We start from the raw sequence: 25,084 nt of genomic DNA on the forward strand, positions 1-25,084 counted from the left end.
TTGTTTTTCTCGTCAACCCTGTAAAAGAAGTGGCAACAACAGAATAAACATAATATGACTCCATTCATGTCATTAATTTGATGAGAGGTGGTCAACATAGATGGGTTCTGATATGTACAGTCCAATGTACCAAATTATTATTTATATATATGTGTGTGTGTGTGTCATGGGTCCTTTTGTACTTATGTTTTAAGATAATACTCAATATATGATTAATAGATTTGGGAGGTTTCCATAAATAAACCTTTGAAATATAGGTCTGCCAATTTTAGCATTTACTGCGTCACCTTCAGTGCAGAGACCATTGTATCAAAATGTTAAGTTATCAGCTGAGGTCTCCCACGGGATTTACTCTGTAGCTATAGATCTGCAGCAGATTGGGCAGAATTGGTTAGGAATGGTCCTGACTTGAACTCTGGGTTTGGTCAACCGGAGCAAGAGGAGGAACACGGTAGAGGTTGAGGAGCTGCTGGGACTGAAGGACACTGACGCTGACTGCCTCAGCCTGCAAGAGATTCAGGAATCCATGTTTTAGAATTTTTTATAAAAAAGCGCTGGAGTGTACCATGCATTTCGATTCCCCTTTAATATCTTCTCCTTTATCCTCCACAGCTCTCTGGCATATCCTTTTTTAATTGAAAAACGCAACCTACTGCCCCTTCGCTGCAACACAAGCGGGCTGTCCCCTCCCAGACGGCCGGGATGTAACCCAAAAGATTTGTCCCACCTTTTTAAGCCCCGCAGGCTGAAATCTCTCCTGGGGAACAAATAAATACATGTGTAGCAGGGCCTCGGCTCTGGAGAGAGAAGAAAGGGAGACAAACACACTGGTTCCCTCTGATAGGAATTTGCACAATAGAGCTGCTCTCGGCTTTCTCCTCCGTGTGCCGAGCGTAGATTAAAAGAGCTGACATTAAGGCTGCACTTCTAAGCTGTAAGGGCTGCATATCTGCGGTGTCCAACATGTTTGAGTCTAGACTGGAATTTGAGTCACTTTTCGGTGTCTGTTGCCTTAACGATCCGATTGAACTTGACATTAAATCAAATTATTTTTTATTGGTTTCCCCTCCGCCCACTCCCGCTCGGGAGTTTGAAGTTTAAATGTATTTGAGCGACCGACATATGAGCTGCAAATTCATCTAATCGTCCAATTCCATTTCAGAGTGATTCGTCATCTTGACACTTTGTTAATCTTGAGGTGGTTTTTGTTGTAGGCATGATACAAGAGACAATCGACAATGTCTCTGATCAAGAAACATTATTGCGCCTTTGAAAAGAGCAAAAAGTTGTTATCCATCCAACTGACCTTTGCTTGTTACGGTTACTACAGTGCCTCAACCTCTCTGTCTCAGGTTCGTGTCTTTGTATTCCACTCGGTTCCTGTGTTGTACAATACAGTCGGCTCAGCAAATTCCAGTTCCTACAGGCATTTGCAAAACTCATGGATAATTCACCTCGTAAAGAAAATACATATAGATATATATTTTAACTGTTAGTTTTAGAGATCATTTTAGTTCCAAACATTGAAGGACCAAACTATTTAAAAGTCAAATCAGTTCTGCAGAATGAGGAGGTCAGAGTGAACACAGAGAGGCACTTTGCTTCGGTACCTCTGCAAATAATTTTAATAAATGCAATGAAAAGCAGCTTTCCAGACTTTTTTTTGGTCTAACACAAATAAAAATGCAGTTTCTGCTTCTTCACAGTTCTGGCAGTTCCAATGACAGTTCTCAGATGTCTCTGTGTTATCCCAGGTTGTGAATTATTAGACCTCGTATTGTACCGTGGACGTGCTTTGCCATTTTGCGATGTCCATGTCGCATTATTTCACTTTGTTTATTTAGCCTCCAACACTACATTTTCCCAGCCTGGTTAAAATCCACAAAATGTGAAAGTCACCCTGTCCTTCAGCAGCACTCTTTATGTGGATGGGCTGAAAATACTCTTCCTTTTATCACTTTCAAACATTTTTGTGATATTTCTTTTACCCAAGAAAAACCCGTCACTAGATGCTTCATGAGTAGATTTGACAGTTTTCAGTGGGGAATCTGAACACTTAACATATAATTTTACAGATTTTTTTCCCCTCCAAGTGTTTGACAAAATAACCAGTCTTCAGCACCGAGGCAATGTACCAGAAATAAATGCGTTATGAAGTGTACCTGTTGGATCAAAGTGTGCTATTCATAAAAGATACATTTTAAGCCACATTTCCAACAATAACATTTGCTGTGACTCCTGTATCGGTTTCCCTAATAAACAAAGTCTCAAGTATCTGAAAGTTTAATTCTGTGTGCTACGTGTGGTTTAGGAGAGTTCAATATTAATCACATGTTCACAAAACTTCACCCGTGTACACCGTGAATGATCCACACTACTTGTGTTCTTGAGTTACAAAAGCCAGATTTTAGCTGATGGCGACAAAGAAAGTTGTTATTGTCTCACTGATTGCGGGAGTCGAGAAACAAACAACCAACACACAAAAACACGTTGGTGGCCTGCAGCTTTCTTCAGCGAATGATCTGTCTGCTGACATCTGACCATATAAAGAAATAACAATTAAAAAATGTGATGGTTTTGCAGGACCATCAATCATTATGCAACACACATTTTTCTGACCTGGAAACTGTCCATAGAGAGGGGTGGGTAATTTGTGTTGGCTGCTGCAAGAAAACAAAAGTCTGTGTAACATTGCGCTTGTACGATGAATACCATTGTTCACAACAGGCTGAGTTCTATTAGAGCTGAAATTAATCATTGCCGGGGAAAAAAGAAAGAAAAAATCAACACTTGTTTTGCCAAGCTGTAGTCATTCTGAAGGGCCTCTGATTAGATCTATCTAGGTGCAGGTGGGGAAATGTATTTTCATCCTTGTAGTTATTATATTTGCTAATTAAAGTGGTTTAGGGCTAGCTCTTTAGTTGTATTAATTGGAGAGGGGAGGAGAAAAGCTATTTAAATGAGCAATTATTGTGAGGCAGGTTATCTTTTTAGCTCCACGGGCTGAAAAGCTTTTTTTTCCTTTCTTTTCCGAAGGGTTCTGAGACCTTAATCTAGTTGCTTTGGTATTAGTGCTTCCCCCCTCCGCTTTCATTCCTTAATGCGCCGCCCATGTTTGAATCGTCTCTTAACCTAAGAGGCTGAGCAGTAATTTATTTTAATTCAGCTGCCCTTGAGTAAGTCGTCCCGATACTTCACAATCTGTTAGAGATGGAAATGAACATCAGATTGCACCCCACCCCCGCACACGGACACACACCTTTCATACGAGAAGTGGTTGGGCTTTCATTTTTACGTCCGATAATAATACACAAAAAAAGCAGCTGTTCTTATTCGGTTTAACAGTTGATCTAAGTCCAGTGAGTCAGGCAAGCCCAATCAATCTGTCAAACCCAACATAAAAGCAAGATGTAACGTGCAGACCTCCTCCTCTCCTCCTTCTGTTCACGGGATTCAATTCTCATTCAGCTGCTTTACTTGACTTTAATTGTCCATCAGGCCAAGATATTAATCCTCAAGCCAGGATGAAGAGGTTGGGTACACAAATGAATCGCATGCTTCCTTCTTTGCCTTCTAAATTACATCTGCTGGTGTTTAATATTATAAAAAATAATGTCTCCCACAACCAAAGTCCTAAAAACTGAAAGGTTATTGACTCTGACGGCTACCCAGACTCCTGTTTTTGGTGCGGCAATGCAGTGTTTTGTGTGTTTTCCCCTTCTTTACGCTGGTGTTGTAATTTTAGCATTCATGTTGTGTTTGTACTTTTCCCAGGTACCTTCTCTGCGGACACAAACTCCGTGAGTCAGAGGAGTGATGGAGCCGCGCAGATGGAGGCCGAGCGACTCGGCTCATACGCCACAACGCACGACCCCGAGCACGAGAGTGAGATGCGCCTGGCCACCACGGCCCCTCCGGTCAACTTCCACAACCACCACCCTCTGTTGGAGGAGTTCATCCATGAGACCCTGCTGAAGAAGGATTTTTTGGGGCAGCAGCACTTCTTTGGGGGCGGGGACGCACGAGGGGTTCCTACCCAGCCCGCCACCGGAGCTCGCTCTGGGGGGAACCCCTCCACCAACCTGGTGCCCCACAAGGACGCACCAGCCTTCTCGGACATCGCTACTACCGCCACCATGGCTGCCACCTCTCCCATGACCACTGTGGCCACCACCGCCCAGGAGCTGCCTGCATCCCTGGCCCGCAAAATGGAAGCACAGGACATGGGCAGAACCACAGAGATGGGCCTGGTGGACGTGACCACAGACTCCCTGACCACCCCAGTGATCCAGACCACCACTCACCTCCTGGGCAACAGTCCCCCCCTTGCCACCCCCATGGGTGAGGCATCTCCCGGTCAAGAAAAAGCCACCACGGCCACCAGCCTTGCCCCCTCACCCCCGAGCCAGTCCGAGAAGAGTGATAAAACGGAGGCACCAGTTCCAGTAACGGAGCAGAGCATCGGTCCCGCCAGCGAGGTCTCCACGATGACCTCTTCTTCCTCGGGGGACACCGATGAGGAGACCACAACCACCACTATCATCACCACCACTATCATCACCACCATGCAGACCCCAGGTATGACTCAACGGAGCAGGGTAGCCCTAATCCACTGGGACCTGATCATGAGTTTAGTTAATCATGGTCTTTGACACAACCTTTCATAATTTGAAATAAACAGTGTTGCTGTATCATTGCTCATAACAAAAGAAAGTTCTCACACCAATTAGATGAGGAGTAGGTCAGAGAGAATTAGTCACTTAAAAAAGATCATGATAACCACACAATCAATTGGCAACCCCCAAAAAGAATATTTATTTAAAGAAAAAGCCAACTTTTCGGCACGAAACGTTGGCTTTTTCTTTAATTAAATATTATTTTTGAGGATTGCCAATTGATTGTGCGGTCATCACACCCTTCAGCCCCAGAATTGGTTAGAACACATCCTTCTCTTCTGAAGGAGATCCTTCATATGTCTATGCGTGTTTATACATATTCAAAGTGCCCGTAAATATCACATCCAGTGGGGAACTGCAAGAATTCAGTTAAACGCAATCCAATCCGGCAATTACAAAGATGATCTGACATCCAATGGTTGTTTCCAAGTGGGGCCATGATGCAGTCACACGCCCAGCCCTGCACCTGGAATCACAGGAGCACACCGCTTTGAATTCCCTGTGTTTGTGCCCTTCATATCCAAACAGCCTCTGGGCTTAAATTAATTATAACATCAGTATTCCGGCTGCACTCTGTCAGTTTAATCAAGTGCTCCTGTAAAGTAATGGAGGAGACACGACTGAAGCTTGTGATCTTCGGCCACCTATTCACAAAGAGACGGAGAAAAAAAGAAAGTTGTTTCATTGTGGACCGATCCAGATTGTGGAGGTGCAGGGTAATGAAATTAAAGAAAATAAAGATCTTTTCTAACAACCTTGGAGGGAACTGGAAACATCCTAGTAAAGACATGAAGGAAACAAGAGACGGTGGTGCTAAGAAGGTGGAATAAAAGCTCTCAATCTGCATGGAGTGCGTGTGCCGCTGTCCCTTGTTATCTGTGTGCCGCAGTCACAAGTGCTATCAGACGGAGGGCATGTGTGCTATATCCATGGAGACGGCAGGCAGGGGGACGAGCGTGGGAACTGCGGGACGCACCGTTTCTCCTGGAGCCCTAATCCTTCTCGAAGCCTTCCTCTCTCAGCTGGAGAGGAGATTATTTGGGTGACAGATTCCTGCTAGCCTGGAGTCACACCTGGGCTGGTTTAGCCTCCGAGTGCGAGTTGTTGCTATCTTCCTCGGCCCCAAGGCTTAAAGGACGTGTGCATTAGAGCGCGCAGTCCTGGGGAGAGCCACGTGGTCTCCTGGTTTGCACTCTGGTTGAAGACAGGAGAAAGTCTTTGGCCCCTTTAGGGAGATTCACACTTGCCTGTAAACCTGCCGTGCTGTGGCTTTATAGGACCAGGAGTGAGAAAATGTACGATGAAAATAAAGTTATGGACCCCAGATGTTAGTGGAACTAAAATTCAGGTCCATAGAGACAACAGTCTTCAGATTAAAACATACTCTTGATGATCTGTTTGACACTGATCTGAGCAACGAGGAACATGAAGGGATTCTGAGTTTTATTTCAAAGTGTAATTGAGGGGATCGAGGGAGCGAGTGTTGCTGTGATTCTGATCTGTGTTCGGTTTCTTCCCTTGGCAGTTCCCTGCAGTTCCAACTTCACTGCCCCAGAGGGCTACATTGAGTCACCCCAGCAGTCCAGCGTCTGGTACTACTCCAATGTAGATTGCACCTACTCTGTCACCGTCTTCATGGGATACGGAGTGGAAATTCAGGTCAGTCATCCTTTTCTTTTTTCTTTCCCTTCCCCCCCCTTCAATCCCCTCCTCAGAGCCAGCTGTTTTATTTATGATGGTACAAGAGGAACAAATGTTTATCAGACCTGCTGCCCATCTCGACACGAGGACCACAGCGGGGAGCAGAGCCGGCGAGGGGGGGGAGGTGGTTGCTTCAGGTGCTTCCTATGAAGAACAGGGCTCCTGACACACATTGTCCTTGTAAAACACTCCCGTGACCCAATTATGCTGGGTGACTAATCGCATTATTGTCGTCACCGGGGGGGGGGTAGTGCTCCTGCAGCCGTGAGAGGTCAAAAGTGAGGACTCCACTTTGGTTAATTTTACACAGGTGCTAATGGGTGCATTTGTGGACACTCACAAAGCAGGCCTGGGGCCAGTGTTTGAATCCTAGCTCTGTGTGTTGTTTCTCTCAGGGCAGATGGCTTAGGTGCGAACTGTAGCTTTCAGGAAGTTTCTACAGGAATAAAAACATTTAATATACTGCATCCACTTAATGAAAAGGTTTGGTGAAAAAACAATGCATTTAAAACCTTTTTTGGTTAAGCAAAAGGGTGAATATTTCTTATTTCTTTGTTTTATTATTGCCATGGAATGCAATTGTTCCACCCTGACACAGTGACGTCAACTCCAGTAAAAACACACCACCAAGGAAAAATAGAAACTAAACTAAGGGAGGCTGTTTATCGACTGGAACAGACACCATTTATCCGGTTGCCACCTCAGACATACCCTGATAAACCGTGATGTAGGCTGCGTTCCATAACCATGTCCAACGCAGCGTGGGCACGAGGAATTACCGGCACATCTTCCCCTCTGTGGAGCACGTATGGGTTATTTATTGCTGGGGAGCGCGGCATAATGCAAGGTTTGTGTAGAGGTTTATAGGGGAGTCTTACATGATGGACGTTTTTTTCCAGCACTTCTTAAACCCACAGGGGTCCCCTTGTGCTCCGGTGGTTGATCAAACGGCGCAATTATTATGCATTAGTAAACCCGTGGACACAGTGATGTAGCAGCTCTTATGGCACGCTCGTCTTCACCCCCTCTCCACTTTTTCTCCATGATTAACTTGCCAGCCTAGGCTTGTGCTCAGAAGAGGATGCTCATAAAATTTACAATAGCTATTACCCCTTTGACCTTCCAGATGGTTGGGCTAATATATTTTGGATAAAGAGGAGTGTGTATTGCAGTGCATCGCAAATTATTCATTCTGGCAAGTGATGCCCTAAGGGAAATTTAAGGCATAAGGCATAAGATGTCCTCTCATCCTCGATGTTGGTAACAGTCAGGACAAGACATAAATATCTTGTGAAGATGTTTTATTTTTTTAATTTTAATTATTCAAAGTACTTGATGCTTTGCAAGATGGCTGAGTTCCTCCCCACCCTCCCCATGCCCCTTTCTTCCAATTAATTGCTTATGGATTAGCTGTCCTCTCCTTTTGTTTGTTTACGACACTTTTTAATGCCCTCCTGTTTAATCGTCTTTCAAGCAACTCTTTACTTAATTAAACCGGCTTCAAACCGACAGGGGGAAAAAAAAGAAAAAGTTTAATTCTGAGATAATGTAAAGGTCAGAATTGTATTTAAGAATGTTTTATGATCTACTTCAGCCAATTAAGGGAGATTTTATTTAGAGTACATGCGTCACAATCGATTGAGTCTCAAAGACAATTCCGCATTGAAAGGATCTCATTTTTATATTGGTTGGTTTATGTATGTGTTTCTGTTTTACCGATTTTGTTTTAATCACACAATCCAGGTTTTCCATTTCTACTTTATTTTTCGCTTTTCCGTCAGTCGGTGACATTCCCATAATTTCGTTTCCCTCTGCTGTACATAAGCTGCAATCAGAAATCACTGACTTGTGCAGGGCGTGACACTCGCCCACCCTGTAGTCACGGACGAGGAAGCGTCTGTCAGTGGCCTGTGTGGAAACGCATGGATGGTTTGGTTTCTGGAGGTTGGGGGGAGCGGCAGTCAGTTTCTTGCAGGAGACCTTATCAGTGGCATTTATTGTCAGGGGAATAACGAGACAGAGGATCGCATAAAGAAAAACTGGGGCCAACCCTGTAACCCACGCCAGCCTGCTCAGTCCACATCGATCTCACATTGCCTCAGTCCTCGGTGTGCACACGAGCATCGCTGGGAGATGAAACTGAGATCAGGTCAATGCACAGACATACAAGCTTCTTTCTAACAGCTGTTCGGGGACCTTTGAGTCAGTGGTGCAGGCTTTGGGCACAGCACAGACCACTTTAATGTGTCACAAGCAGACCGGCAGATAGGGTTTGCCCAGTCGAAGCAGCCAACTTTTAATTTTCCAAAACAGTGGAGATGTAGTTTCCACTCCAGGTCCCTTCCCGAAGCCAGTTTTGCAATGCAGTGCTGTCCCGTATCAAGGTCCATTCAGTGTCCCCAAATGTATGTGGTGTACTTACAGTAATACTCCCTTACAAATCTAACTATACAGTTTTGTATGTCACTCTCTATTCCTCTGCAAAGTCAGTCTATTTGCTGTAGGTATTACATTTCGTATAAATAAACCCAAACCACCCTCTCTCGATCCCCATTGTTAACTGCATTGCATGGCAAAATAACTCAAAATAACCTGCATCCTGTCAGATTAGTGAAGGTCAGATGTACTTCTCGACTCCAGTTTTTACAACCAATCCTTGCAAAGATGAAAGCAATGAGTGGAGGTATCAGTAATGCACTGATTTGATTAAAATACTTCTACCTGATTGTTTGTCATTAATACCCCCATCCCAGGGCTGAATCCGGGTGAATTAGACCGAGAGATGGTAAAACATAACAGCCTTTCTCAACCCTCATGGATCCATTTTCCACTCAAAGATATTTTGTCTGATATTTTAACCTAATAGGGGCAGCATAAACACCGTGGCTGATTGGACTCTGTATCCCTGTGAAGTGGCTAGAAAATGCACTTTTAGAAATGTACCACTGTATGATTTATGATTAATATATTAAAGTGTCCTGATGGTGTACTTTTTAATCTAGAGAGAGAGAGATTGTGTGTGTGAGAGAAAGAGAGAGAGAGAGAGAGAATACAAAATGAAAGGCAAACATTTGAAAGCATGTTGCACAGATCACAAACTTCAAAAACCAGCCTTCCCAAAGAGGACTGTAGGACTATTGAAGTTCTTTGAATGTACATTAAAACAACCCCCACAATGAATGACAATTTTTAATGAAGAGTCCGTTACTCAGTGAAAAATGTACTTTGTGCTCGCAGTGCATTGTACATTTATTATATAAATTATTACTATTATTATACACACAGGGTGAGAACAGGAGATATTATAAAGACTGACCAGTCCTTCATATGTCTGTCTGTCTAATAATACCCACCAGTTTCAAATGGATTGTGTGGGAATCAGAAGAGAGAACTATACTCTTGTACCTTATCACCCAGTCTGCCAGCAGTATTTTTTTCCCGCCACACAAGGATCAGTGCTGCAGACAACGATGATAAGACCAAAGCATCTCTTTAAGTTGACAGAGACGTCTGTGCTGCCATGTAGACTGTATAGATGGAGAGAGAAACCAGGCTGATCTGGGATGCAGTTAGTACAGTAAGTGCCACAAACAGAACAAGGAGGGCAGACTAAAAAACAGAACCACAAAAAAATAAAATGTCTGTTTTTTTTGTTCTCCTCCAAGCCCTTTGTGCTCCTCTTCCTGCACTCGCTGGCGTTGAGACAATTCTCCGTGGAGTGTCTGCTGGCAAGGAAGATCTTTAGAGAGAAATAAATTACAAGGCAAACTGCAAAACATATTCCAGGTTCACTGCAAGAAAAATGTCTTCTTTTTGAATGTTGTCACAGCATCATTGTATCGGCCAGTGTTATGTTTTGCCTTGCTATTCAGATCTATTTTTTAAATAGTAGTAGAATGGCTTTGTCCTCACCTATTTGTCAACATATATTTGTTAACAATATTTAATCTTAAAAACATATGTGTCTCCTTACAGTGAAATCAGAAGTGCCTACAATTGCCTAGCTTCATTTAGGGGCTGTGGGATTAGTCCAAAGCCCCTGTTTACTGGAACACGTGTGAAGGCTGTGAGATTGCCGGATGGGAGAAGGAACAACCCCTACAGAACATGTACATCCCGCCTTTAAAGTACTGTAGGTATCCCTCAACCCCTGCCGCTTCTTCACTCCCTCTCTTCTTGTTCCTCGGCACCTGTAGGGCTTTGCCTGGCCGGAATGACTTCACCGCCTCTGAAAGACGTTGGCGGGTCAATCTTGAAAGGCTGAAATTCTGCTTTGCGAGCACATTCGCTACCCGACGCATCCGTCTGATCAGCCCGTGCATGCACAACTGGGACCTGCATCTACTGGGCTGCCTGGAGGCTTCTGAGCAGCGATATCAAAAGCTGGGAGAGAGAGTCTCTGTGGCTGGAATGAGTGTGGTCCACTATGGATGCCTTGGCTCGGTCTGGAGAGGACGCTTGAGCCCTGGTCTCTGGCACAAGTGCGCCACAATCGAGTTCAGTCAGGTTGGATTGTCGGTAATAGTGTGGACTGATCGTAGGAAATGCAACATAGTGGCAGAAGCGAAAGCAGGTAATTGCAGTGTTGCAGCGGGTTACAACAGAGTTAATGGGCTACGAATGCTTGGAACAGTTACTATGGGGATGGTTTGATTGTAGAATTATCCCACAGATTCAGTCATCAGCCTATAGACGCGCAGCTGAGACAATAGCAGGAGACGTCTGAGCCAACGGGAAATGGAAAAACGGCGCTGAGAGGTCACGACGGGGAAGGGGTGCTAATGGAGCTCTTTTTTTTTTTGCTTCCCTTCTCTTTGGTTGGAGTGACAGTGACGCAGATTTCGGTGCTGTTGTTTCTGTGAGCCACTTATGCATTTTCCAACAATCGATATATATATAAAGAAAATAATCCAGGGCTCAGGCAGGCCTTGAGTATCTGTGGCGCGCACGCAGGTGTTGTTTTGTTTATCCAGGATGCGCTGTGATGCCGAGTCCTGGGGGCCCTCTACACTGCCCGCACCTTGTTATCGCAGAATTTTTAACTCGCCGCCCCCCCCTTTGGCACAGACAGCTGCCAGGCCAGATATGTGTGCAATCTTACACAAAGATTAAGTTTTACAGCAAGCGTGGGCCAAAAGGTGCATCTGTTGACTGCATAATACGCGCCTCCGAGGTCCAGAGTTCACCTGAATTATTCAGGGCTCATAAAGTGTCTGTTTACAGTAAGAGGACAGCTCCAATCAGACTGACTGCCAGGGCTGCACACCGGGCGCTAACAGAAGCTAGAGGTGAGGAAGCCGGGATAATAGACCCCAGTTGGCCGAATTAAAGTCAGAGGCATGATGTCAGGGTAAATAAATAAATAAACCAACTGTCAAAACACCGGACATGTAAGAGGAATCATGAACCACTTTCATTTTCGTCTATACACATTCGTAGTAGCAATAACCTTGGAGAAGCTGAGCTGGGGAAATATTTGTCATCAAATCGAAATGCATTGTAAACAACAGCGGTACCTCTTTAAGCATCCAAAAACCTGCCGGAGACGCACAGGGTGACTTCTAAAGAATCCACCACCCTCCCCTCTCCCGTCTCCTTCTTCGTACGGACGCTACAGCAGCTTGCGAGACAGTCATTAACGCGTTCATATCAAGATTTCCCGTTTGACTTTGGGGGGGAAAAGTTGTGCATTCATTAAGATAGGGAGTCTTTGAAAAGGCCCCGAGTTGCTGGTCTGCCTGAGGAATGCTGATTACTTGTGGGCTGTCTGAGCCGGAGCACAAAGGCCCCTTCCAAACGAGGACTCGGCTGTGTCCTTTCTGAGTGTGTTCAGATAAACCAGCACACTGGGCAGACTGCCACTGAAGAACAGGGCTGGGACTGGGGATATCACAGTATCACATACTGGAAGGCAATACATTGGTTTATTTTTCTGCATATCTTTGCCCCTATGTCGACTAAGCCTTTAACCTGAAATGTAACACTTTGTCAATTTAATTTTGTCCATAATGATGATGTTGGTTGAGCAGTGCCATCATGTTTCTGCTCCACCTGAGCCCTGACTACCCAATGTAACTCATCCTTGCCTTAATTGGGCAATTTAAAGCCGATTTTCTAGCTCTTAAACGTTGATGATTTGGAGAGACCAATTAAACTTGCTGGATTGTGGCCCTGCAGGACTGGAGTCCGGGTTAGGTGGCTTTGAAGTCAGGCAGGGTTTCCGTGGGTGTTCGTTGAGATTGCAGTGTTCTCATCGAGAGTTACATCAGTTCTTTGTCTAAAATCTTAGCTCTGCTGTTTGCACGGTTCGTCTGCATGCACGTGCACAAGTGGTTGTTTTGTTTTCGATGTGGCATTCATCTCCAGGACATTTGTGATTGTAGCAGAGTAGCGATTCCAAATTGATACGCGTTGAGAAATTATCTACAACAAGACAGTGTTCCTTTTTAGCATTTTGTTTTTACATTTTTTGCAAGAACAAATAACAGATTACTGGGATACCTCACATACTGCAAATGACTCGAACAAACAAGCCTTGCCCTTGCATGTTATTTATACACAGAACTTTGACTTTGGTAACGGAGCCGTACGGCAACAGATTTGTTTTACAAAGACTGCTCTTCTCGCCCGTGCTTCAGAGTAATCCCTTCAGGAGGCAGTAGGCAATTACCCTCCTCCACAGGCTTGAATCGATATCTCCGGACGCCACGAGAGCGTTCTGATCATTCACAATTAGATCAGATCACGGGAGCTTAAAGTAAATCAAAACAGGGGCCTTGTTAATTACTTGTCAAGCCATGGCAGCGGCACTGAGAATTTACCAGTGCCACCTACAGGCTGTAGAGACCATGGGTATTCACACCCCCCCCCCCCCATTTTAACTCATCTGCAGGAAAAAAATAGTATTACCAGGATTTACTTTCCCTCTAGTGTCAGAATACTGTCTTTTAACATCGTTGAGATGGAGTATCATTGTAGAACAAATTATATATGTTTTGCTTCCCAATGCTTCAATATATTTTACATATCTTCCTCGAGGGAGCCTCAATTTGAATCTAAGCTGTGGAGGCTTATTTCTCTCGCTTGATTTTTGAATATTTGTGATTAACCCTCTATGACGCATTATGAAAACACATTGTAATGTTTTGTTTTTCTTTTTTATTTAAACAGGTCTACATTGCCAGAATAGAAAAAAAATCACAAATATTTTGGGAATTCAGTTGTAGGATTTGCCGAATCTATTGTAATACATACCTCACTTTTCACAATTGTATTTATTATTTTTGTAAAATTAACACAATTATCACAGTTAACACTCCTCTGAACACTTTTGAACCAAAGCACGAAAGCCCATAAAACAACTTTCTCTTTTATTGTATCTCAGGTCTCCTATCGCACAACGTACGCCAAAAAAAACCTACAAAATTTAAGCATTTTAATGTGTATGATGCAGCAAAATCTGGATTGTTACCCTTGTGCTACAAACATACAATAAGACTACATTCTTATTTGTGTGATTGAGTTCTTCACGGTGCAACACATTTGTGTTCAGTGTCATTTTTTACAGATTACATGTTATACTGAGTAGATGTTTATATTTATTGCTCAACTTCCGTGTTCGTGTAGCCGTGACGCACACTAGTACATTGGCAATCATGTGCCAGCTCTTCTCCATAAAGATGAAAAAAAAACTAGATGCCTGATCAACTTCATCATTTCAAAACAGAACCAACAACAAGGGAGGAAGAAAAGGCTTTTTCTGTGTCTGTTCTTCTCAGAACTAGAACACAAGAGACTGGGCCCTGTGTAGTGCTAGGAACAGTTAAATCTTTAAAGACTTTTGAGGTGGAGAATGAAACTTTAGCGGCTTATCGGTCTGTGTGGATTTGAGCAGCACAAAGTTGTAGATAAAAAAGACAAAAGCCAGGGGAGATTAAGCGCTGTGATCTCATGAATTCAGAGCCACGGAAAAGGGCATTGGAAACCGGTTGTGATGTTAAGTGAGAGCTGCACTGATGCACATGAAGGGAAACGTTTCCTTGGCGGGGATGATCCTGCCTCATCCCCCAAAGGTTTGGGATCCAAAGACGGCGCTGAGAGAATGTATCTCGGGAAGCTGGGGAGGGAATAAAGCGGGCCGAGCGAAATATGCTGTGGCTTAACGAAGACAAATCGCTTCTTCCAAATTGGACACTCTTTTCATGCGTGCGGCAAACGGTCTTTCTCTTCGCTTTTAATCAAACTGGCTTCCGTGCCTGCACATGGATCAGAACACCTTACCGAGTGGATATGGTTGGTTATCCACAGACACTCTCTGGATTCAAACTGGATACTTTAATTGAACGGGTCTCCACATTTCTGAGATGTTCATAATGCAAACCTTAAGACATATTTATACTGTTTGAGGTGCTGTTAAAAGAAGACAGATGTAGCAGTTGCCTGAGAACCTATTTACACTGGTGGTGTGAAATTGAGCCCCTCGTTACCTGCTTGCTGTAATGCATCTTGCAGCACTATGGAGTATTATTCTTGTGCATGCTATGTTTTCACAAATTGGAGCTATGTACGAGCACACATGAAATTTAGAGTTATACTTGGAGCTCAAGCTTGCATTTAGACAGCAGCGTAACAAATAGCAGCAGAGTGCACACGTAATGGCTTCCTCTGCGTTCCAGTTACAATGATTAAATGATTAGTTTGATTCTGATTACAGCTGGATCCTCTTTTCCATCCCATAAAGGGAATTCAACGTCTCTGTGCAGTTCAAGGCTATTGATCCTCTCTCAGCTTTGTGTTACAGTGGAAATGTTAAGCAATGCCCCAGTCACTGGGTCAGGAGATATAGCAAGTATCTCCAGGGCTATGTGGGAAAGGCACGGGAAGAATGTAGGTATTTAACCCACCTCTGCGTGACACGTCCGATTCAATAGTTACAGAACAGTGATCTAGTTATCAGGACACACTTTGCACAAGTCTTTGACAAGCTATGCAATTATAAAAGAGTTTCACATCAGGGGAAGAGAACTATGTCAACTTGCAATGCACCTGTAACTGACTTCCACACAACACAACACCAAATTAAAGAAAGCAACAACCCCTAAAAGCCGAACACTGTTTTGCTACGACTGCAGTCCACTATCACTGAACTGGAATCCATAGTTAGATCATCGCTGTCCAGTATCGACTAGCTGTTCCAGCGAGGGGACGTCGCAATCTATCTTTATAACCTCGAGATACCCTTGACAGCAGCTGCGATGTCACCTCGCACATGACCTTAATTAATTCCCAGGCTCCGGTGGCACGGCACCACGGGGCGCCATTAGAATGCACGGAAGGCCTGAACCGGTGGATTCAGTTCATTTATCACTGCCCATCTGAATAAATTAGACCGAGAGCAGGGAAATCACACTTTCCATGATTCATCCAGACAGGGCACACGTTCCCCCAGCACCAGCCAATCATCAAGATAAAGAGGCTTGTTTTTAAAGCCGGGGGAGCAGTCTTTGCAGAGCTGCTTTCGTACCAGATCCTTTTTTCTAATTAGGTTATTTTGGGCCTTTTTATTATTCTTATTAATTTATTTATTTATCTATCATTGCAATATGATAATTGCTTCCATCCGTGGTGACAAATTGACTCTCGTGGGGCAGGCATCACTACATGCTTGAGCAGGTCCCGTTACTCGCGTCTGCCTCCGTCTCCCGCGAGCCGAGTTTTGTCATTGCTTGTAAAGGTTACCATGAGCCACTGCTGCCTGCTGCACTGAGTGTCTGGCTGCATGTATGTTTGCTTGCGTCTGTAACACATTTTCGTGGAATTAAACCGCAAGCAATCCGGCTATAGAGAGGGAAGCTGCATTAATAGTAGGGTTTCAAAGATGTGTCCCTCTACAGTATTGATCAGGTTCAGTTACCAGCTGCTTCAAAACCTTATGTATGGAATAATTTAATTCAATATTGGAACTTTGATGTAGTAAAGCACTTTTTGCGCACCCTAAACTCAAGGGATCGTTAAATGGGTTTTATTTATTTATTTATTTATTTGTGCAGAGGAGCTTTTTATGGTACATCAAGTTTTTAGAGCATTCATCCCGAGTAAGTTGTTTGTTTAACGCTGTGCAGATCAGGCAGTGCAATAGATTGTCACAGTATCTTTGTGGTATTTGGGTGTGAATAGGTCTCTTAGTTTGCACACGCACGCATATGGATATGTATGGAGGCAAGTTTGACTGACTGGGCGAGCAAACAATATTATTGCTTCCTCGTTTCTACTTCCTACTTTCTTTTTGTTCCTGGACTAGATGATGGATTCCTTTCAAAACTGGCTGTAGAACATCTGAACAAGCTGTCCTCTGTGTACAGAGAGCAAGAATCTCTCAATACCGTCCCCCAGTTAGTCTGTACGAACCATAAGGCCCTTCCGAACTTGCACGCTGAACTGTATAGATGTTGAAAGAGCTGCATTACATTTCTGTGGAGAAGGGCTTTGGTGGGGGAGGAAGGGTGGCTGGCAGGCTGGCGCTGTGTGTGCGTGCTGCGTGATGGAGGGACATGGCTGGGAGATGTTAATGATGTGTCACCCCTCTCTGCCTCTCGGCACGGCCCATGCTGATTGCTATCCCCGGGGCCAGGAGAGCTCTCTGTGCTCAGTCTCGGCACCAACATCGCGGAGCAGGATTGATGGTGCCGATGCGAGTGAACATGTGCAGCTGGCAGGCTGCTGATAGTTACTCATCACTGAGGGCCCGTGTGTGCGGCGCATACTGCTGCTCTCCGAATAAGAGAAAGACAGGGGCGATGCCGAAACATGGAGCACAGAGGGACGCCGGGGTGAGCGGGAACATAAATTAAATGACTTTCGCTTTGTGGAATGCCGTTCTCGAATATTCTTTTGGTTCCATATATATTTTTGGACTATTTCTTTCCATCCAGGGGGGTGGTAGGCACCATACCTAATTGAACTATTTGCGATTCCTATCATGCCCATTCCATCCTATATTTCTTGCTTGGTTCTTTGGATTTTTTTCTTGCAATGCCGTTGGCCCCTCATGGTGATCTCGTCCCCATTTCCACAGTGACTGAGCCACACACAGCATGAAGAGTTCAAGACATAACCCTGGTTTTTCGAAACGCACTCTACTGACTGTTGCATGTGTTTCACCAATGGTATGGTCAACATAAATATGGTTGTTTTGATAGTTTGATCATTTAAATACCCAAGTCACTCTAGTTGGTTTTTGATGGCGGCACTGTGGAAAGGATTTGTTAACCTTTCAAATCTGTCTGGGAAGGTAAATGTAGTATCTTCCCAAAAGTATTTCAGAAAGGATACTTTCCTCAGCTCCCTCCCCTGAGTGCTTGATATCTGTTTGTAAAAATAAACAAACAAACCAATAAATAAATAAACGAATATGGGGATAAAATGTTTAGTGAAACTACTCGTGTCTTTGAGAAAGATACTTCAATGTCTTTGCTACCTTTAAGCAGATTCCTGTGAATGTCTATTAAAATCCACTCCCAAGTCTGATTGTGCCGCTGAGAGAAAGAGAGATAATATATCTATATATGTTATTTATATATATATATATATATATATATATATATATATATATCATTGGAAATAGAAGATATAACATTCCATGAACTCAGCAAAAGTAATTTCTGTCAGGAAATAATAATGAGGGTCTAAGCTGACTGTGTGGACCTGGGCTGTCCCTCGGGCTCTGTTGTAAGGATGAACAAGGAAATCCGACATTGATAAACGGAATTATTTTTAATTTTTTAACATAGTCAGCTCATGGATAGGAAATGTGCTGCCGGCTATGGATAACACCTGCGCAGGATGGAATATTGCACCGTGAAATGGACAGAACCCAACTGTACTTTTAATCGTAGAGGCAGAGAAACGTCAGACACGGAAAGGAGTACAAAGGCAGTTGGGAAACCTGGCGAACACAGCAAGGCAAGGGTAGCGCATGCATACACATGGAAAATCACACATGTGCAATAAACTACAGGTGATTTCCCGAGGGGATGTTAATGATGTTCCAAGGCATGGCGTGTGTTGACTGGTGACTGATAGGTCTGTAATTTAGTGTATTCCTTTTAATAGCTTTCTGTAAATGAAACGACAATCTTATAGATAATGTATGTTAATTGTTTGCAGCCCTCGCCAACCCCGCCTCCCACTCCCTCTCTCTGTTTGCTGCTGGGGCTCCAGGAATCCGTTAGCTTCTATTTATACCCTGCTGAAATACCCATGCAGTAATTTTCCACAGAAGTCGCTAATGGGAAATGAATGTGCACAATAAGCAAAGTTTTCCCTCCGTCACTTGCTTCCAGTGCACTAAGATGAGTTATGAATAAAAATATATAGTACTAATAATAATTATTATTATTATAACTGCCTTGTCAGTTTTAAAGGGAGATAAATCCCCTTGGTGCTTGGAATTTAAGCTGTAGATACCATGTAAAAACTAATAACGCTCATTACTGGAGTTTCTGATACGTGTAATCCCCACCTGGTTATGTACAGCTGTAAAGAAGAAACATTTAATTCATCAAAATGGGGCAACCCTAAACAAGAGTCAGCAATCGGGAGGGATTTGCTGAAAATGCCTAGAAACAAACAAAACAAAAATGTATTAAAAGCGTGTATTTAAACCGTTCAATGAAGGCCTCGTGCATTAAGAGATTGGATAAGATGACAGAATCGGAAGGCACGGGGGTTCGCCAAGATCTGACTTGGGAGGCAATGCTCAGAATAACACGGAGGGAGTCACTGGGCATCTGTTCATCTTTCCCTCATGGCTGTATCCATTCAAGCAACTCGCCATTTGTTTAGGAGGGAATTTAAAAAAACTATGACAAATGAAAGTATGTTGAACAACAAGATGCACACCAGTTCCTTACAGAAACACCAGCACTCTCTTGTACACGTTTAGTCATTCCTTGTGTTGAACACGCTCCCCCTCGCCTCTCTCCCCTTCCGACGAGCACCGTCTCCCTGCCTAAGAGCTGCTTGCTTGCTGACTAAAGGTACGGCCCAAGAGGCCTGTCTAGAGTTCTTAAGAGCTATGAGGAGTGCAATTAGCAGATTACATATTGGACCCATTTGCACTACATGGGGGGAATGCAAACACAGAGATGCACTTAGGGCACTACAGCAGCTCCGGCTCCTTTGATCTCTCGAGACACCTCCTGATGGTTTGCGTTGCCAGCCCGGCAACGTACCCTGAGTACCCATTTGATGTCACTTGGAAAACAAGCTGAGAAGAGGGTGGGGGTGTACAGTGAGGGGTCAATTATACCCTGACCCTTGATAGACCTTAATTAGAGGTCTTCAGTACTGTAATCAAACTAGCAGTGCGGTGTGTTTTAACAATACTGGTCTCACTGTATTATAAGGGCTCATTATTTCTATTTATGATCTGCTAAGAGGAATGTTAAAAATACATGTGTACATTACGATACAAAACAATAGTGTTTTTATTTTATTTTACTAGTTTGTTAACAATGAATACATGCACCTGTATGCATTGAGACACACCAGTAAGTTTTAGTTCTTTACATCATGACCTGTTTAAAACCTGGGGAAAAGAAATTACAGTTAACAATGACTGTAGTCCAGTTTACAAAGCCCTTTTCAACCAGAAGACAAATGGAATATCTAAATGAATAAAACAGATACTCAATCAATTTCAAAGAGAAGAAGTAGAATAATTGCTAAGGGACCAGCCCAGTACTTTGTTACAATACTTTAAAGCTGTTTTGCAGCTCAAAGGGACTTTGCATTTGAAGGGTTCCAAATGTTTTATTAACATGTAATAACACATGTTTTAAGCCTCTATGAAGCATTTATAGTTAGCCTTAATTTGCATAGTCTCCACACAATCTCCACTTAAACTCTTCTGTATACAAATGGTGCATTAGTCTTGTAGGAATGTGCTATTACCTCCCAACATGACTTCATACAAACAGATGGTTCTCCCAAATTTTGTTAGAATTCGGACAGATCCTCTTGAGGCCTTTGTGTCATCCCTAGATATTCCCTGGCGGCTGAGTCAGTGAAAGCCCATGTCTTCACACACACCTCCTTGTATTCCCATTGCCCAACAGCCCATTAAACTAAGCCTATTAAGCCTCCGCTGTAATGAACCACTCTGTTCAGATAAGCATACAGTCTTAAAGTCAGTCAAATTTGTAACCCAAATGCCATTACAGTGCACGCAAACTCATTTATTTTGAAATCCCGGCTTTGCAGGCTAACACGTTAATACAATCACATGAAATAAAAATGTTTATCCAGAAGTAAATTATAATATATATATATATATATATATATATATATATATATATATATATATATATATATAATGCCATTTGGTATTAATGGCCTTGGATTTGATTGACTGGGTTATGCAAGATGAACGCAACACCATCACGACTGCATAATTTTCACAATAATTTAATTTTCTTTTCATGGGAGGGGGGAGAGAGCAGCTTGAGAGAGACTGATTGTTGCTGTAGCTTTTTCTCCATACGAATTGATGACATCCTCCCTCTTTTAAGCTGCTTATGATAGTCAATCCAGTGTTTTCTAGGAGCTCCATTATCCCATCTGATGATGGGTAATGCTTAGATTTCAATTTCTGCTTGCTTTCATTACTTTTATGTACCTTTTTTGTTTTTCAGTCAAAGTGACCACACCTATATATCAACATGTAAATACCAGGGTGAATACCTTGGCAATGTATTCTTTGGCTAATTTGCAAGCCTCGAAAATGCAGATCGCTTTATTGACCGCTTGATTGATTTGTCCACTGCCTGAAACGTGAACTCCAAAAGCCTTAGATATCCATGAGGTCGGATTCTTCATTGATCTGCAACGGCCGGGCTCTGACATGGTGGAATGCTCTGACTAAACAGAAGATGTTCTATAGCATGCAATGATTGTGTAGCAAGACCATCCCTCAGTATCAAAAGTACAGCATGAGAGACATGTTCTCCTCCCTCCAGACTGGCTTTTTTATCCATTCCACTCATGAGATCCTCATTAGCCATTTGGCAGAGCAGTTGGGAGCAGGGATGATGTGAAGCTGGGGAGCAGGATGGAAGGGTAAAGAGGACGCGGCCAAAAGCGGCTTTACTTTTTAATGTAGCTGATAAAAATTGTTACAGGCGATTACTCCTAAAACACTGGGACAGATCTGCTTTTCAAACACACACCTCACCTGCCCCAACTCTCTAAACCTCATACCACGATTACACTGTTTATAGACCTTGTGGAGAGGGTCCCATGACAGAAATATCAGAAGAAGTCATGTCTACCCAGGCCTGGCACTTATAAAGCCGTTTATAAAGCCCCCACACTTCCTCTCTGCTCTCCCAGTGGAGAAAGGATGCAATGGCCGCCAGCAGCTGTGGAAACCTCAGCGCTTCTCACAACTTCCCCTCAGAAAGAAGTCAAGTAGAGCTGACAACGCTTAGCTTCTTCAATTCAGAGCTAGCCGTTTTAATCTGGGTATAGCACAGGGGTCTCCAACCCTAGTCCCTTGTAGTTTAGAGAACATCTGGAACTAACAACTGGAATCCCTTTATCCCACATCACCCATTTCTGAACAAACATGTTCTCAGTCTTTAGAAACTTCATTTACTAGTTTATTTAAAGAACAGGAAACATATTTGAGGGATCTCTTTCCTCATTACTTTTTTCTCACTTTTGGACTGCCACACCCCTAATATTGAATTATTTGCTCAAACTATCTGTACAAATATATCAAGATTATATATCCAGCTTGTTCTATGATTCTTCTGAATAATTTAACTTTACCTGACGCTACTGCGGAAACTTTATTATTGGGCATCAAAGATTTTTATATTGAATCTACCTCTTGCACAGTTACTGCTTTGGCACAGATGAGGTGTCGGGTTGACTTTTTTCTTTTTCTTTAATTATTATTATTAATCCTTCCAGCATACCCACTATAAAATCTGTTCTAGTGCTGCTGCTGTCAGCCTGAGACCACAAATCGAACTTGTTTCATTTTCAGGTCTGAGCTTCCATTTGAAATCCTAGTCTGCAGAAAATACAAGGTCCTGAAAGACTAGGTTGTTGAGCTATTAAGCTGTCTAGCTCTGAGAATCCTCATCTCTTTGAGTACTTTGCAGTTGTTATTGTGTGTGTGTGTGTGTGTGTGTGTGTGTGTGTGTGTGTGGGTTAAGTTCCTGGAGTTGGTTTCTGCAAAAGGCTTTTAATATTGGAGAGCTACAGTTCACTATAAAAACCTTGTTGTTTTTTTTTCTCAATGACTTGAAATCTGCCCTAGCAGGTCAGCTATCTGCTCTCACCAGACTGCCTCGCTGGCTTTGATTTATTCTGCTCTGAGAGCTGCCGGAGATAGTCCTCTTGCAGACTGCACTCTCTCTTTCTCTCTCTCTCTCTCTTTCACTCTCCCTCTCCTTCATCCAGGGCTACCTTCAGGATTTTCTCTGACTTTTCTTCTGACATGCATACCCCGAGAGCCCCATTCTCCCAGTCTCTGGCCGTGGCCGAGAAAGTGGAATGAAGAAGCAGAAAAGTGCTGTTCTTGCAGGAGAGAGAGGCTGAAGACTATCTAGTCCAGCTGCCATAAAACAAACACACAAACAAACAAATGGGTGGAGTTGGGGTTCATGAGGTTTCCATTAGCTAAGGGCCAGTGAGATTACCTCTGAATGTTCGCTTCTTGTTGATTTCAGGGTCAAGGAAAATATCAGCTTCCAATCAGGCTGCAATTAATCCTCATCAGCCGAGTTGTGTGAGAGCCCTCTCCAAAACAACCCTTTCACCTTTCTCCCGCACCCGCCTCCCTCCCACCCCCGTCCCTCACCCCGGCCTGTCTTGTACAAGATCAATGTCTTGATCGATTTCCCAGCCCTTCACAGAGCATCAACATCTGATTTATCCCAGGAAAGCAGGAGCCAATTAAAACCGAAACGTATAAGATTATCTCAGTTGAAGTGGTTCCTCATGTCAATATCATGGTGTAAAATCGGTCGGCCCGTCAGAGGGACACTGTTGCTCCGGGTGGAATCAGCAGGGGTGTGGGGAGTGGGAATCCAATGTTAAAAAACACTTAAATTATTTACTTAATCAAGTAAATCTCTGACTAATCTTGATCAGTTTTACCCTTCCATTTTTTCTAAAATTCTGTCCCTACTTCTTGACCTACTTGTCCTGTAATTCTATAAATTATCGAGGCAGTTCTGTATCGTGTGATATCTGGAATATCCCACTTACGCTACAATCCGAATACTAATTTTAGTTTCCACGTGCTCTCTTTATGTCCTCTGTCACTTCGGCAAAATATCATGACCGCAAACGCATCTTTAACCAGTACCACAACCCAGCGCATGTCTGCAAACGGACATCAGCGTAACGCCTAGTGGCACATCTGCTCTGGATGGCACTGTGAGTGAGCGACCGTCCCCTGAGCGTGTTCAGAACGGCTCTCACTCACAGTGATGCCTCCTTGCAATTTTGCAGTTTAAACATGTTGAATATTTCACCACCTGAACTCCCGGATGTCAGCCAGTGTGTGATACTCAATGGCACGTCTCCACCGATCAGCCCGGGTGAGGATGAGGTGGAGCAAGTTTGACAAGCTAGCATAACTTTGTTCCACTAGTTAGCTATCTGACCTTTAAAGTTAGCCCGGTGAAAGTCTTTGTTTGATGTCGCTTGTGGGACTAGTGATCTGGGGATCAATAACCCATTGTTGATAAACATTGCCTTTAGACGACAAAAAAAAAACAATGTGGTTCTTTCTCATGCAGTAAGAATTGCTCTATCGATTGCACAGCTTTCATTTTAATTCGGTTTGTTCTGACAGTGGAAGCTAAATGCGTCTGGCATTGACCCCCATAAACCTGCAGAGAGACGGAGAATAAAACGTGGCAGGCTTTGTCAGTGATGTACTGCTCTCCACTCAGTAAACAAATTAACAGGGCACGGCTGGGCAATGGAGGTATCTTTACACTTGAGCTGAGGATGGGAAAAGCTTCGGATTTTTTTTTAAACAGAATCAGTTGTTTCCCGGGACCTGGTATTATGTATAGTGAGAGGTTTATTGATACCCTCGTTTCTGACTCTAATTACTGTATTGTCGGGGAGAGCAGAGTCGTGGCCATTCAGATTGCTTTCTGAGAAGGGTTGCGTCGCTCGGAGGACTCGCTGTGCTGGGAGGAGACGTCTGTACCACGGTATACACTGCTGACTGGTAGAGCGGGAAGAGTCATGGTTACAGTGTTATAGATTGAGCAGTTCATGATGTGATGTCCTTAGATATTTTATTCTCACACCATATAATTTGATGTGCCGAAAAACTGATTTTGTTTTATTTAATGATTTTCTATTTCTTCTCTACTGTTATTATTATGTTTTAACCTAGAAATTCCTTCCCCCTTGAGGTGTTGGGGTAGCTGTCAGATTGAGAATGAATTAATAATGAATTTGCAGCAGATTTAATCTTTAGCTCACCCGCTATGGGAGAGTGGGGTGGGATTTAGACTAGCCGTTTCATCGCTTGTGAGGCCCAGATGAGTTGCAGCTCCTCTCTGTTGAGTTTGCAAGTGCGGTTAAGATCGTCACCGGTCCTGGAAACGGTGAACCCTGTATGAAGTTCCCTCTAAATCCCTTTATTTGCATTGTAGAATTGGGGAGGAATG

At 43.4% G+C, this 25,084-nt stretch overlaps 1 protein-coding gene across 1 annotated transcript in view; it reads left to right on the forward strand.

The window, feature by feature from the left end:
- The window catches only part of sez6b (seizure related 6 homolog b), a 203,283-nt gene that overhangs the window by 105,645 nt on the left and 72,554 nt on the right, over positions 1-25,084 (forward strand). Inside the window, exons 2-3 of the mRNA XM_066695338.1 lie at positions 3,775-4,578; positions 6,202-6,335. Of these exons, the coding sequence (XP_066551435.1) occupies positions 3,775-4,578; positions 6,202-6,335 (938 nt within the window). The remainder of the gene's footprint in view (positions 1-3,774; positions 4,579-6,201; positions 6,336-25,084) is intronic.

This window comes from Amia ocellicauda, chromosome 22 (assembly GCF_036373705.1).
Source record: "Amia ocellicauda isolate fAmiCal2 chromosome 22, fAmiCal2.hap1, whole genome shotgun sequence".
NCBI lineage: Eukaryota > Metazoa > Chordata > Actinopteri > Amiiformes > Amiidae > Amia > Amia ocellicauda.